The following is a 14,774-nucleotide window of genomic DNA, read 5'->3' on the forward strand; positions in this document are numbered from 1 at the left end:
TGCCTCCTGGACTCCCTTTTTATCAAATGGTGCTGGCCTCCCTAACCTTCCCATTGTGGTTAATACCTTTTATTCCATCTGGTGCCTTCCATCTGCTCACCTAGCTGGGTTGTTGTATTGTGACTCGTATGTTAGAGGCGCCTAGGTAAATTAGTATAATGATTACGATTTTATAGGGCTATTTTAAAATGTTTTAATGCTTTTATTGATTAATATGACTTTTATATTCTGTAAGCCGCTCTGAGCCTGGCTTTGGCCGGGGAGGGCGGGGTAACAAATGGAAATAATAAATAAATAAATAAATAAATAACCCGAGCTATGGATGCATATGTTGAAATCTGCCAAGATCACAGAAAACCCTACAAAATGTGACAGCGAGCACATTTTGAGAGAGGAGCCTAGCAACTCGATCGTTGTCTCCAGACAGGCGCTTATCTCCACCACATTTTTTGTGAACCGTCATTTTGTCTGAGGAGGAGGAAGAGGAGGAAGAAGAGTTGGTTTTTATATGCTGACTTTCTCTACCACTTAAGGGAGACTCAAACCGGCTTACAATCATTTTCCCTTCCCCTCCCCACAACAGACACCCTGTGAGGTAGGTGGGGATGAGAGAGCTCTAACAGAGCAGTGACTTGCCCAAGGTAACCCAGCTGGCTTCATGTGGAGGAGTGGGGGAAATAAATCCAGTTCACCAGGTTAGCCTCCGCCGCTCATGTGGAGGAGTGAAGAATCAAACCCGGTTCTCCAGATCAGAATCCACCACTCCAAACCACTACACCATGCTGGCTCCCAGCAAAGAAGAAGTTTGATAGTTAAGAGCAGTTTAGAGTATCAGATAAGAATTAAGGTAAATTAGAGATGGAGTAGAAGTAGAAATGGAATAAGGAACCTCTCTCTGAAAATTGGTGAAAGCTGCAGAGCTAACACTATGCTGCTTCTCCCTCTGAGACAGGAAAAAAAACTGGAGCATAGGGGACTGTCCTAGCTCAGAGAACAGGAAGAGGAAATTGAATCCTGCCTCCCTGAGCATAGGAAGGGAACCACCAGCTGCTGAAGATGTCTTCCACCTCAGAGCGAGAATGAGTGGACAACGCTTGCTGAGGCAAAGTGTTCCATAGCATTCAATGCCCCTTGCTGCTTCCTGTCACCAAGGAAGTAAACTGCACAAAATAAGACACTATGCACACTTGGAAACCCTTGTTTTAGTATATTACAACATACACATCATCTTCAATTCCCTCAACCCGCTTAACTAGGGGTGCACAAAAAAATTCACGGAAATTCGCATTTGGGAATATTGGAGCTGAAAAAATCTGGGATTCCCAAATACTCCCGAATTCTCATACCAGTATGGGTACTTTTTGGAAATCTGAAAAAAAAGCTCCATTATAGCCTATGGGGAATCTTTATGGTGCTGGGGGGGTTGCTTTTTAAGGCAGAGGCACCAGATTTGCATCACAGCTGCTGATTACTCTCCTTAGAAGAACCTCCAAGTTTGGTAAAGATTGGGTCACATGTTCCAATTTTATGGACCCCCAAAGAGGGTGCCCCCATCCATTGTTGGGCTTGTGTTGGTTCTTGGGGTGGGAAGCACAGGCATGACTCTTAGTTTTTCCCCAGAAGAAAAAAGGCAAGACAAAAGAGAGACAGTGTGGAGGTGTTTCTACACTAATGCTAGAAGCCTTCAAGCGAAAATGGGGGAGTTAGAATGCATGGTTTTAAGGGAAGACATAGAGATAATATTACAGAGACCTGGTGGACAGGAAAGAACCAGTAGGATATGGTCATCCCTGGTAACAAACTCTATAGAAATGACAGGGAAGGGCATATTGGAGAGGGTGTTGCTCTGTAGGTCAAGGAAGGCATAGTGTCTAATAAACTAGAAACCATAAAAAGGGCAGACTCATCCACAGAATCCCTGTGGGTGATGATTCCGGGCCCCAAGGTAATTTAGTACTGGGGACATTCTATCGGCCTCCTGACCAAAAGGCTCAGGGTGATCTAGAGATGGAGAATGAAATCAGGGAAGCATGAAAAGGTGATGAAGTAGTACTAATGGGAGACTTTAACTACCTTCGTATTGACTGGATAAATGCATGCTCTAGTCAAGCCACAAATAAAGTGGCGCTGGGTTACAGATTCAGAAGCTGGTTTTAAATCAACACTAATCACTTTTATTACATTTCTTCCATCAGGGAATGCAAGGTGGCATAAACAAGATTCCCATCCACACACTAACTGGACCATCTACAAGTTTAGCTTCAGCAAGCTGCTGTTGCCATATGCAGAACATGGGAATTAAAGCTACGCCAGCCAAGCTGCCAATGAATTTGACATCAGCAGTGAAGTGAGAGTAAGACACTGAAACTCAAATTTAGATTATATAACACAGATATGGACAAGGATTTCAAAGGAAGACAGCACTTCCAAAAATGAGAAATGAAGTGGAATACAAGAAGCCAATGTATTTTATTCCCATCCCAAACACACAGAGAACCAGAGCATGGGTTCTCAACAAGGGGGGAATTTTAGGGTTCTGGGGGGGGAATTGGGACCACTATTCAGCAAAGTGTGATGTCCTGTAGATTATGTACAATCTGTAAAATTGTAGTTAGTTTTTAATTTAATCTGTGACATCCAATAAAGTTTATGACTATCTTGGGAAGGGGAAATTATATTCTGAACAATGGTAAAAGGGGGAAATGGAGCAAAACAGGTTGAGAACCACTGATCTAGAGAAAAACAGCATGCAACAAAAACAATGAATATCTCAGGATTGATTTAGATGTTTGTAATCTGCTCAACATAAAGAAGCCCCGAGGAATGGAATGTGTGAAGGAAAAAAGCGTAACCTAAATTGGCACATCTACAGATACAGCCTCAGTGGACATTTGCATGAAAACAGCAACACATCAGACACTTGACTTGATGCCAGGATGCAACAGTTGTATTCATGGACATGTTGGGTTACACACTGCTTCTTCCACACACCTGTGTTCCCAGGGTCCCTCTGCATGAAGCAGTTCACAAATACCTAAACTAGCTTTCAGTGCTTTAACTTCTTTTGCAAGCTTCCCAGATCTCGTATTCTATGAGACTGGTTTGGGAATAAGATGCTAGCCTAGAATCAAGGAAGCCACTGATAGCACAGCTTTGTGTGGAAGACTGGAACAACAAACAAACCCACCTGTGAAAGTTCCTGCAAGAATTCAGAGAATTGTTGCGGGGACGTTAGAGACATCACGACTCAAAAACAGTTCCCATAGGTTTTGTACTTTTCCCAAAAACTGAGTCAGCAGCAGATATGTCTGACATCACCTGATCAGCCTTCCCTGAAAGCTTGGCACATCAAAAACTATCCACCATCTGTATAATAGGAGGAATATTAAAAAGCTATTAAATGTGTATCTGTAAAAGTTGACACACACAAAGCTATGGTTGCCAGTTTCTGGGGAAACAACTGGGGTTTTTTTGTAACAAAGCACGTAGGCTAATGTCACTGAAAATATCTATGTTTCTCATGAAGCCTGAAGAAGAAGAGGAGTTGGTTTTTATATGCCGACTTTATCACTTAAGGAACAATTTTTTGGGGTTTTTAAAAATCCAGCATATCAATATGCACAGCCCTAGTTATTACAGTTGGCATTATGGAGAGATTTTTGCTAGATGTTCATGCCATAGCTAGTATCGTATCTTTGGCTGTTAGTTTCTCACGTCTACCTGGTTGACATCAATTTAATTAACTATTTCAATTAAACAATTTTAACAAAAGCAAACCTGATTGGTAAAACTTGAACATTTAACTAAATTAAAAAGACATATGCTTGTTTTATTAAAGCATTATGTTTGCTGTTGAAGAAAAATCAGGACACATGACATTTTAGCAAAAGGAATTGAAGTGTATGCCTGGTGATGGTGAATGTTCTCCACCTAATACAGCATGGCAATAAAATCCTCCAAATATTAATGATTAACCTGCTGCATTGGAGGTAGTTCATCTTCCAGTAACTTCATAAATATCTGCTTCAGACACCTCTGGTAAATAAAATAACCAATCATTTATTTTCTGATAGAGCTGTAAAACTAACCTAAATGGTTTTCAAAATAAATCACCACTTAAAAACTTCTGGTATCTTCTAAAAAGGAAACCCACATCTCTCGAGTTGTGAAGAATTCATATTAAGGCTCTAACAACCAAGCATAATCAACTTTTATGTAGAAATCTATAGCAATTTAATTCAAATCCACCCTGATTTTAGCACATCCAGAGTTGGGCATGACATGCTGCGGATGTGATTATCTACTCATCTATTTCAACAGAACTTAAGAGCACCTCATTACTTGCATTACTTGTTAGTTTCATATCTGATAGGAAATTACAGTATCCCTTTCCACCATGTGAGAGAAGACACATAAATACGAATTTCAGCTTTGACTTTGATTTGACCAGCACAGTCTTGTTTTTAATTTAAAGGCATTGGCCTTTATAGCTGTATATGGCTTGGGATCAGCTATATGAAGGATGGCCTTTAAGAACCTACCACATCTGCTATGGTCATCTTCAGGTACCTCCACCTTTTGAGACTAGGTGGGTGGCAACCCAGGAGGGGCCCTTCTTAGTCATGGCACAAGAACTCCAGCACTCTCTCCCCAGGCAGACGCTCCTCTCTCCTCCTGTTGTTCTATTCTGCCAGCAGACAAAGACTTTTTCGTTTCATCTGGAATTTCCTCAGTGATACCTGCTTTCTGCCCTAAATTTTGTTGTTGTTTTTGTATGTGTGTTTTAGCTTGGGTTTTATTTGTTTTGATTGACTGTTTGGTTTTAAATGCATTTTTAATCTGTTAGGCGCCTCCGTGGCCCTGATCAGGGCAGAAAGGCAGGGTATAAATTGCGTAAATAAATAAGTAGTTGTGGTTTTAGCTCCTTACTCTCAGCTTGAAAGTTAATAAAACATATTTACTCTACTACACAATCCCTAGAGATAATCATAGGAAAATTATTAATTTCAAATATGAAACTGCTATACTGGCCTAATAGTGTATCGGCATCCATTTTTGTTTTCTACGCACACATGAACATGTTCTGAGGAAAGAGCTATACATGTGCAAATTTTAGCATTCTAGCTCACTAGGTAACAATTTCAGTGCTCCATAGGTAAGTTCAAAGGCATCAGAATGACAAAACTTTGCTCAGGACTGCACTGCTAGTCCTACATGACCACACATTTTGGGTTATGCCCCCAAGTTGTATAAACACTCCATCAATCAAACCAGAACGCTTTAATTGTTGTAGCAACAATTATTGCTACAACAAGTTAGCATGTATCTTCTTCTGGAAATATATGCCAAAGTATGAATCTTAATTGATATCAAGTATTCCCACTGGCTTTATTCAAAATTAATCTACCCTGGTGTACAGTGACTATCCAAGATAAGTTATCTTAAATACATTGCAAACAAATAGTGCATTTTATATCCAGACTGTTATAAAAAACAAGAGTTAAACCTAGTACCTCATATAAACAAACTAGGAATCCCCAACAGATAAATGAAAACAAAGTCAGTTGTTGATTCAACTACCCAAAGCAAGAGAATCTAAAACTATTCTTATAATGGATGTAATACGATAGGCAGGACCCAGCAGAAATTCCTCTCCCCACAACAGTTTTCCAACTCCCCAACCCAGGGTGCTGTTCCTAGGAGCATTTGACAGGGGCATTTTGAAATGTAGTGGAAAGCCTACGTCCCACTCCATGATTGGCAATCCCTTCAGTCAGTCAAGATTTCCCATGGGATCCAACCCAAATAAAGTTATCGTGGCATCAGCACCTCTATTCCATAAATGGGGCATCACCAGAGAAATAGTGCTCTCTTCATTTACTACCTGGCTAACCTTTGAAGGTGGGAACAACCAGAGACCGGACTCCAAACCCAATCTTTCAGTTGCCTTGAATATGTTTTAAGAGGACATCCTCGAATTTTTGTTGTCCATTACCTCTTACGCACTCACACAATGAAATGCTTCCTCTGGCCACACAGAAAGCAGTGTGAGATGAGCTTTGATGCTTTTTCAACTTTCTTTTCTAACCAGTACAGGATGAGTCTTTTGGATATATAGTGTGAAGATTCAGTCACCAGGACACTAAAGGAAAAAAATACAGGCTAACAATGTGCAAGGAAGAGGGAGCAGTAGTATTAGCCAATACTGATGTGTCACAAACAGAGAATGCACATGAAGCTGCCTTATACCGAATCAGACTATCAGTCCTTCAAACACAGTATTGTCTACTCAGACTGGCAGCGGCTCTCCAGGGTGTCAGGCAGAGGTCTTTTACATCACCTATTGCCTGGCCCTTTTTAACTGACGATGCCAGGAATTGAACTTGGGACCTTCTGCATACAAAGCAGAGGTTCTTCCACTGAGCCCCACCCCATTGGCTTCCACACAGCAGTAATGAAAGTATTCCATTTTCCCAAACTAAAAAAAAAACAAAAAACACAGCACAGGCACGGCTAAGGAAATTCAATTATCCCCAGAAGAGCTATCTGAGAGACAGAATCTAGAATGCAAGCAACATATTAACTGGATTTAAAAAAATTACGTTAAGAGGATCAAAAACCATTGCAGGATTTAAAGACTTTGAAAGCGTGGTAAAGAACAGAGATCTTCAGAAACCAAGTTATGCTTATGTCACAACATATTACCATATGTATATATTATACATTCATCTTCTCTGGCGTGGTAACAGTAGAAAGAACTCTTATGTCCATCCACAATAGGTGAAGATAAACACATGCTTGTTGTGTCACTGAGAAGAGGTGGGGATTAAGGTCTCATTTTAAAAGCAGTAAATTATCTGGGCAGATTGTTGTCAAGACAACTGCCTCAGATTGCAAGTTGCAGTGGTATAGTTATCAGACAAATCTGACCTACAGGGAATGGTACATCAGGCAGTTCCTCTCTACAAACCGTGCTAAAATAAATGGAAGGTTTCTGTTCTCATAGCCCCTGTTCCTTTTTTCAGAGAGCTTTTTGTTAAGTATGATCATGAATAGATGTCAATATTTTGTTTAAAGTCTGATGGTAATTTTTTGGCTCAGAGCTAGGGAGAAGGTACTCTTGGATTTTCTCTCTTGGGCAAAGATGCCCATCCTGCTCCACGTCACAGACGGCTGTATAGTAAAGCTTTCTGGACACATTATCTTTTTTATTTTTAAAGAATTAGTCTGGGGTGACAACACCATGATTCGTGAGATCTCTCCACAACATAATTCAGTATACCGATATAGATTTATACAATACTTTTGCAATTTTGACAACAGGTAGCAGGCACCAACACAAAATGTCTGCTATGGGGGCTGGGGCACAAAATGTTGGAAGGTTCTAAGCCAAGAAAAAGAAGGGGTAATTGAGTCGCAACCAACTCATGGTGCAAGCCAAGCACCCTCTCATAATGGAAACAGATGTTTGGGATCTTCCTTCCAGAAACACATTTGTTGCCTCCTGGGCTCTTCTGAAGTACCTCCTGCTTCAATAAGTTGGAGAAAAGCCAGGATTGGCTTGTTGCTTTGGGGGAAGAAGGAACTGGGTGCCAGAAAACACACTAGCAGGCTCCATGGCACCTATGCGCACCACTGTACCACACTGGAGACAGTTATAGAACTGCACTTTTACAGGAAAGGAAATTAATAACACAAAAAGGAGGGAATTTGCCATCAGTCCTGACTAGACAAGATTCTCTCCCGCCTATGTTATCGGTATTCATCTAACTTAATGAAATTGCTGTTGAGTAATGTACATTACCCACGTATCTTCAAGCCCCAGTTAAGAGGCATACTTCAAGCCATGCTTCATTACAATGTCCTTTAAATGTGCAGACATATAACAAGATGCAGATTACTAGCTATTAAGATCAAAAGCCAAGAGACAAGTACTGAGGTGCTTTTGTAGCCTAATAAGCTGGCATGACGCGCATCTGATAAAGTAGGCTTTTGCCTCTCCAAACTCACAACCCATCTTACCAGTCTGTCAGCTGCAAATGCAGGTTTCAACACCCATGAAGAACAGCATATATAAAAGTTCAGGAATATATAAGATCTAAATTCAACTGTATAATACATACGCATATGTTTTTCTGTGAATGATGGTTAAGCAGCCACCGGATAGTAAGTTTTACCAAATCAGCTCACCAGAAGAAACAAACAAAAGCAGGTGCATACAAACCACCAAAAATGAACTTCTCAGAGGAAGGCATGAAATCAGTCTCAGAATATCTACACAACTTCTCACTCTACTGCGCAGACTCATGCAAACTACTCTACTGGAACAGACCTAAACAAGAGACTAAAATAGAGAATAAAATACGTCCAGAGCCCAAGTTTCTTTTAAGGATGTTAACAAAAGGCTAATATCCCCCCTAAGCTCTTTTGAAACATTCCTCAGCAACATGGCACACTGGAAGCCCAACTGCTGTGCAAGTCATACCCAGAGTACCGCCTGCTTCAAAGACTCTAAATCTCAAGAACACAGACAAAATCTAATCCACACAACATGTCTCTAAAACGGCAGTCTCATTTCCAATCTTCTCTTCTTTCCCCCCCCACCCCCATTTTTATTTCTGGCTTTCCCAAGCTCTCTCCTGTCTCCCTCTCAGCATTACAGCACAGAGAGAAGGGCCTGGACTTGGCAAAGTAATGAGTAACATCTGTAACCACAGTCGCCCTGTGGGCATCCAAAGAAGATGAATTCCACATTCTTTGCTTTGATGCTATTGAAGGCTGCAGCCAGGAAAAGGAGGGAGGGGAGCGCGCCAGGGAAGGAAACTTTACAGATTCTCTTTCCTCCCTGCCGCCTCCGCCTCCCCCCTCCCTGCACCCGGGGAGCCAAGCCTGTCCCCTCCCCTCGTCCACCCCCAAGTTTCCAAAAAGCCGAATTCTAAAAAGCGAAGGGCAGCGGCCAAACGGCTTTCCCTCAGAGGAGACCAAAGGCGTGCCCCGTCTCTGGCCATTTATGCCTGGGAGGTTTTGCCTGGGATTTGCCCCTCTTTAAGTGCACATTTTTCCCACCCATGTTCTCAAAACTCAACAATAAACCCCCCATGCAGAGTTTTGAGAATTGAGATGGGGGGAAAGTGCATCCAGAGAGGGGCAAATCCAAGGCAAAACCTCCCAGGCTTAAATGGCCTCTGCTGGAATCGCACATGCAGACACCGAAGCCAATTTTCTAAGACCATTTACGCATGGGAGGTTTTGCCTTTGATTCGCCTCTCTCTAGATGCACATTTCCCCCATCTGAGTTCTCAAAACCCTGCATGGGGGTCTTATTGTTGAGTCTGGGTAATTTGGATGGTGGAAGTGTGCATCTAGAGAGTGGCAAATCCAAGCCAAACCCTCCCATGCATAAATGGCCTAAGTGCAGGGAGGGATGGAGGAGCCACCTTTAAAGGGTTGTTTTTTCCCTCAAGCCACCGTGGCAGAAGCAGGGAGAGCGAACGCATTCCGGACCCACAGGAAAGGGGCGAGTCGCAGGCCATTTATGCATGGGAGAGTTTTGCCTTGGATTTGCCTCTCTTTAGATGCACATTATCTCCTCAGATCTCAGAAGCTAAGCAGGGTCAGCCCTGGTTAGCATTTGGATGGGAGACCACCGAAGAATACCAGGGTTGCGGTGCAGAGGAAGGCACCGGCAAACCACCTCTGCTAGTCTCTTGCCACGAAAACCCCAAAAGGGGTCGCCATAAGTTGGCTGCAACTTGAAGGCACTTTACACACACACAAACACACACACACAGATGCACATTTCCCCCATTCGCATTCTCAAAACCCCCCATGGGGGCTTATTGTTGAGTTTGGGGAAATTTGGATGGGGAAAGCATGCATCTAGAGAGTGGCAAATCCAAGCCAAAACCTCCCGTGCGTAAATGGCCTAAGTGAAGGGAGGGATGGGGGGGGGGGAGCCACCTTTTTTTAAAATAATTTTTTATTGTTTTCTTAATTTCATTAACATGTACAAAAAAACATCATTACTTGAAACTTAATAAGGTAATAAAAAGGAAATGATTATAATATTTAAAACATAAAGTGACTTCCCCCTCACTCTCTTCCATTGGGGGGGGAGCCACCTTTAAAGGGTTTTTTAAAAAACATTTTTCCCCCCCTCAAGCCTGGGTAATTTGGATGGTGGAAGTGTGCATCTAGAGAGTGGCAAATCCAAGCCCAAACCTCCCATGCATAAAGGGACTAAGTGCAGGGAGGGATGGAGGAGCCACCTTTAAAGGGTTGTGTTTTTTTTTTCCCTCAAGCCACCGTGGCAGAAGCAGGGAGGGCGAACGCATCCTGGACCCGCAGGAAAGGGGCGGGTCGCAGGCCGTTTGTGCACGGGGGAGTTTTGCCTCGGGTTCGCCGCTCCCTAGATGCGCATCTTCCCCATCCCAATGCCCCAAACTCAAAAACCAAGCCCCCATGCAGAGGTCTGAGGCTTCAGACGGGGATCTGGAGAGCCGCAAAAACCCAAGGCAAAAAATAAAAAACACCCTTCCATGCATAAACGGCCACACAGTTCCCCCCCCTTTTCCCCCAGCAAACGGCGGACCCCAGCCCAGCCCCACTCACCTCCTCATAGCACCGCAGACAAAGGAGGAAGGGGGGGGGAAAGCGGTGCGGGATCCCCAGGCGCAGCTAGAGGAGGAGGAGCGGCGGCGCCAGGCGCTTCCCTGCCATGGGCTCGCTGCTGCTGCAGCAACTGGGAAGTGGGGAAGAGGCGCCCCCCCGGCCCGCGCTCTCAATCACTGCGCCGCATCTCCCCACCCCGCGCCCGGCCTCCTTCCGGCGGCGTCCCCGGCAGCCGCTTCCCGTCGAGCTGAGGCAAAGTTGGCCCCAGGGGGGCGGGGCCGGCCCGACGTTCCAAGCACGCGAGGGAGGTGGAGCCAACCGGCCGGGGCGGCGGCGGTTACGGCGGTTGCGGCGGTTGCGGCAGAGGGAGGAAACGGCTGCTCTGCCGCCCCGCCAATGGGCGCCTGGCGCGGGGCTGGCGGCAGGCGCGTCACTTCCTCCCGGCGCGGCCGCGGCCGCCCCCTGCAGGCCGAAAGCAGACCCGCATCTCGCCTCGGCCGCAGCCTGCGCCACGCGCGCAGACGCACTGTGGCTCTTGATAGAAAATGGCAAGAGTCCAGGAGCACCCTGAAAGACTAACAAGAATATTTTCCGGCAGGGTGTGAGCTTTCGTGAGCCACAGCTCACTTCTTCAGATACAGCTAGAATGTGAATCCATCGGTCTTTAAGTAGAGGAGGGTGAACCCCTTAAAGACAGATGGATTCACATTCTAGCTGTATCTGAAGAAGTGAGCTGTGGCTCACGAAAGCTCACACCCTGCCGGAAAATATTTTTGTTAGTCTTCAAGGTGCTACTGGACTCTTGCTCTTTTCTACTACTGCAGACAGACTAACACGGCTGCCCACTGTGGCTGTTGATGCATGAGAGGTTTCGGCTGTTGCCGCCCGAGTGGGGTTACCGCACTTTGTATTCCCAGCGATGTATTAAGAGTTTGAAAACGTAAAAACCATCACTTTGAAAATGGCTTATAAATGGCTTATAAATGGTTGGAAGACGTCTTCGCAGCTAAAGGGGCCAAACAAAGTGCGGACAGTGTTTTTTATAACGTTTTCAAACTCTTAATGCATCGGTGGGAATACATAGAAAGTGCGAACACTATTTTTTATAATATTTTCAAACTCTTAATACATCAGTGGGAATACACAGAAAGTGTGAACAGTGTTTTTTATAATGTTTTCAAACTCTTAATGCATCGGTGGGAATACATAGAAAGTGCGAACAGTATTTTTTATAACGTTTTCAAACTTAATACATCGGTGGGAATACATAGAAAGTGCGGACAGTATTTTTTATAACGTTTTCAAACTTAATGCATCGGTGGGAATACATAGAAAGTGCGAACAGTATTTTTTATAACGTTTTCAAACAATACATCGGTGGGAATACATAGAAAGTGCAGACAGTATTTTTTATAACGTTTTCAAACTTAATACATCGGTGGGAATACATAGAAAGTGCGAACAGTATTTTTTATAACGTTTTCAAACTTAATACATCGGTGGGAATACATAGAAAGTGCGGACAGTATTTTTTATAACGTTTTCAAACTTAATGCATCGGTGGGAATACATAGAAAGTGTGAACAGTATTTTTTATAACGTTTTCAAACTTAATACATCGGTGGGAATACGTAGAAAGTGCGAACAGTATTTTTTATAACGTTTTCAAACTTAATACATCGGTGGGAATACATAGAAAGTGCGGACAGTATTTTTTATAACGTTTTCAAACTTAATGCATCGGTGGGAATACATAGAAAGTGCGAACAGTATTTTTTATAACGTTTTCAAACTTAATACATCGGTGGGAATACATAGAAAGTGCAGACAGTATTTTTTATAACGTTTTCAAACTTAATACATCGGTGGGAATACATAGAAAGTGCGGACAGTATTTTTTATAACGTTTTCAAACTTAATACATCGGTGGGAATACATAGAAAGTGCGAACAGTATTTTTTATAACGTTTTCAAACTTAATACATCGGTGGGAATACATAGAAAGTGCGGACAGTATTTTTTATAACGTTTTCAAACTTAATACATCGGTGGGAATACGTAGAAAGTGCGAACAGTATTTTTTATAACGTTTTCAAACTTAATACATCGGTGGGAATACATAGAAAGTGCGGACAGTATTTTTTATAACGTTTTCAAACTTAATGCATCGGTGGGAATACATAGAAAGTGCGAACAGTATTTTTTATAACGTTTTCAAACTTAATACATCGGTGGGAATACATAGAAAGTGCAGACAGTATTTTTTATAACGTTTTCAAACTTAATACATCGGTGGGAATACATAGAAAGTGCGAACAGTATTTTTTATAACGTTTTCAAACTTAATACATCGGTGGGAATACATAGAAAGTGCGGACAGTATTTTTTATAACGTTTTCAAACTTAATGCATCGGTGGGAATACATAGAAAGTGTGAACAGTATTTTTTATAACGTTTTCAAACTTAATACATCGGTGGGAATACGTAGAAAGTGCGAACAGTATTTTTTATAACGTTTTCAAACTTAATACATCGGTGGGAATACATAGAAAGTGCGGACAGTATTTTTTATAACGTTTTCAAACTTAATGCATCGGTGGGAATACATAGAAAGTGCGAACAGTATTTTTTATAACGTTTTCAAACTTAATACATCGGTGGGAATACATAGAAAGTGCGAACAGTATTTTTTATAACGTTTTCAAACTTAATACATCGGTGGGAATACATAGAAAGTGCGGACAGTATTTTTTATAACGTTTTCAAACTTAATACATCGGTGGGAATACATAGAAAGTGCGAACAGTATTTTTTATAACATTTTCAAACTCTTAATACATCGGTGGGAATACAAGTGTGGTAACCCCCTAGGTGATGTATTAAGAGTTTGAAAAGGTTGTAAAAAACATCGCTTTGAAAAGGGTTTTTTGGATACCACGGCTTATAAATGGTTGGAAAACGTCTTCGCAGCTAAAGGGGCCAAACAAAGTGCGAACAGTATTTTTTATAACGTTTTCAAACTCTTAATGCATTGGTGGGAATACATAGAAAGTGCGAACAGTATTTTTTATAACATTTTCAAACTCTTAATGCATCAGTGGGAATACATAGAAAGTGCGAACAGTATTTTTTATAACGTTTTCAAACTCTTAATGCATTGGTGGGAATACAAGTGCGGTAACCCCCTAGGTATTCCCAGCGATGTATCAAGAGTTTGGAAATGTTATAAAAAAACATCGCTTTAAAAGGGTTTTTGGATACCACAGCTAAAAAATGGTTGGAAGACGACTTCACAGCTAAAGGGGCCAAACACGGGTTACCGTACTTGTATTCCCAGCAATGTATAAAGAGTTTGAAAAAGTTGTAAAAAATACTGTTCGCTCTTTGTTTGGCCCCTTTAGTTGTGAAGACGTTTTCCAACCATTTATTAGCCATTGTATCCAAAAACCCTTTTAAAGCGATGTTTTTTATAACATTTTCAAACTCTTTATACATTGCTGGGAATACAAAGTGCGGTAACCCCCAAAGTGCAAACAGTATCTTTTATAACAGTTTCAAACTCTTAATACATCGCTGGGAATACATTGAAAGTGCGAACAGTATTTTTTATAACATTTTCAAACTCTTAATACATCACTGGGAATACCTAGTGCGGTAACAGCCTTCGTCTTGGATTTGCCGCCCTGAACTGGATGGCCTAGGCTAGCCTGATCTCGTCAGATCTCAGAAGCTAAGCAGGGTCAGCCTTGGTTAGTATTTGGATGGGAGACCACCAAGGAAGTCCAGGGTTGCTATACAGAGGAAAGTACTGGCAAAACCACCTTTGTTAGTCTCTTGCCTTGAAAACCCGATAAGGGGTCGCCATAAGTCGGCTGCGACTTGACGGCGCTTTACACACAGGCGCACATTTCCCCCATCTGAATCCTCAGACCTCAAAAATTAACCCCCCCCCCATGCAGAGTTCTAAGAATTTGGATGGGGGAAATGTGAATCTGTGTGTGTGTGTGTGTGTGTGTGTGTGTGTGTGTGTGTGTGTGTGTGTTAAGTGCCGTCAAGTCGCTTCCGACTCATGGTGACCCTATGAATGAAAGTCCTCCAAAATGTCCTATCTTTGACAGCCTTGCTCAGATCTTGCAAATTGAAGGCTAGGGCTTCCTTTATT

At 42.5% G+C, this 14,774-nt stretch overlaps 1 protein-coding gene across 1 annotated transcript in view; it reads right to left on the reverse strand.

Annotated features, from left to right (window-relative positions):
* ACVR1 (activin A receptor type 1) overlaps window positions 1-10,683 on the reverse strand; it is a 98,742-nt gene extending 88,059 nt beyond the window's left edge. Inside the window, exon 1 of the mRNA XM_056861256.1 lies at window positions 10,612-10,683. Coding sequence (XP_056717234.1) covers window positions 10,612-10,619 — 8 coding nt within the window. The 5' untranslated portion in view covers window positions 10,620-10,683. The remainder of the gene's footprint in view (window positions 1-10,611) is intronic.
* Between the last annotated feature and the right edge of the window lie 4,091 nt (window positions 10,684-14,774).

This window comes from Euleptes europaea, chromosome 15 (genome assembly GCF_029931775.1).
Source record: "Euleptes europaea isolate rEulEur1 chromosome 15, rEulEur1.hap1, whole genome shotgun sequence".
Classification (NCBI taxonomy): domain Eukaryota; kingdom Metazoa; phylum Chordata; class Lepidosauria; order Squamata; family Sphaerodactylidae; genus Euleptes; species Euleptes europaea.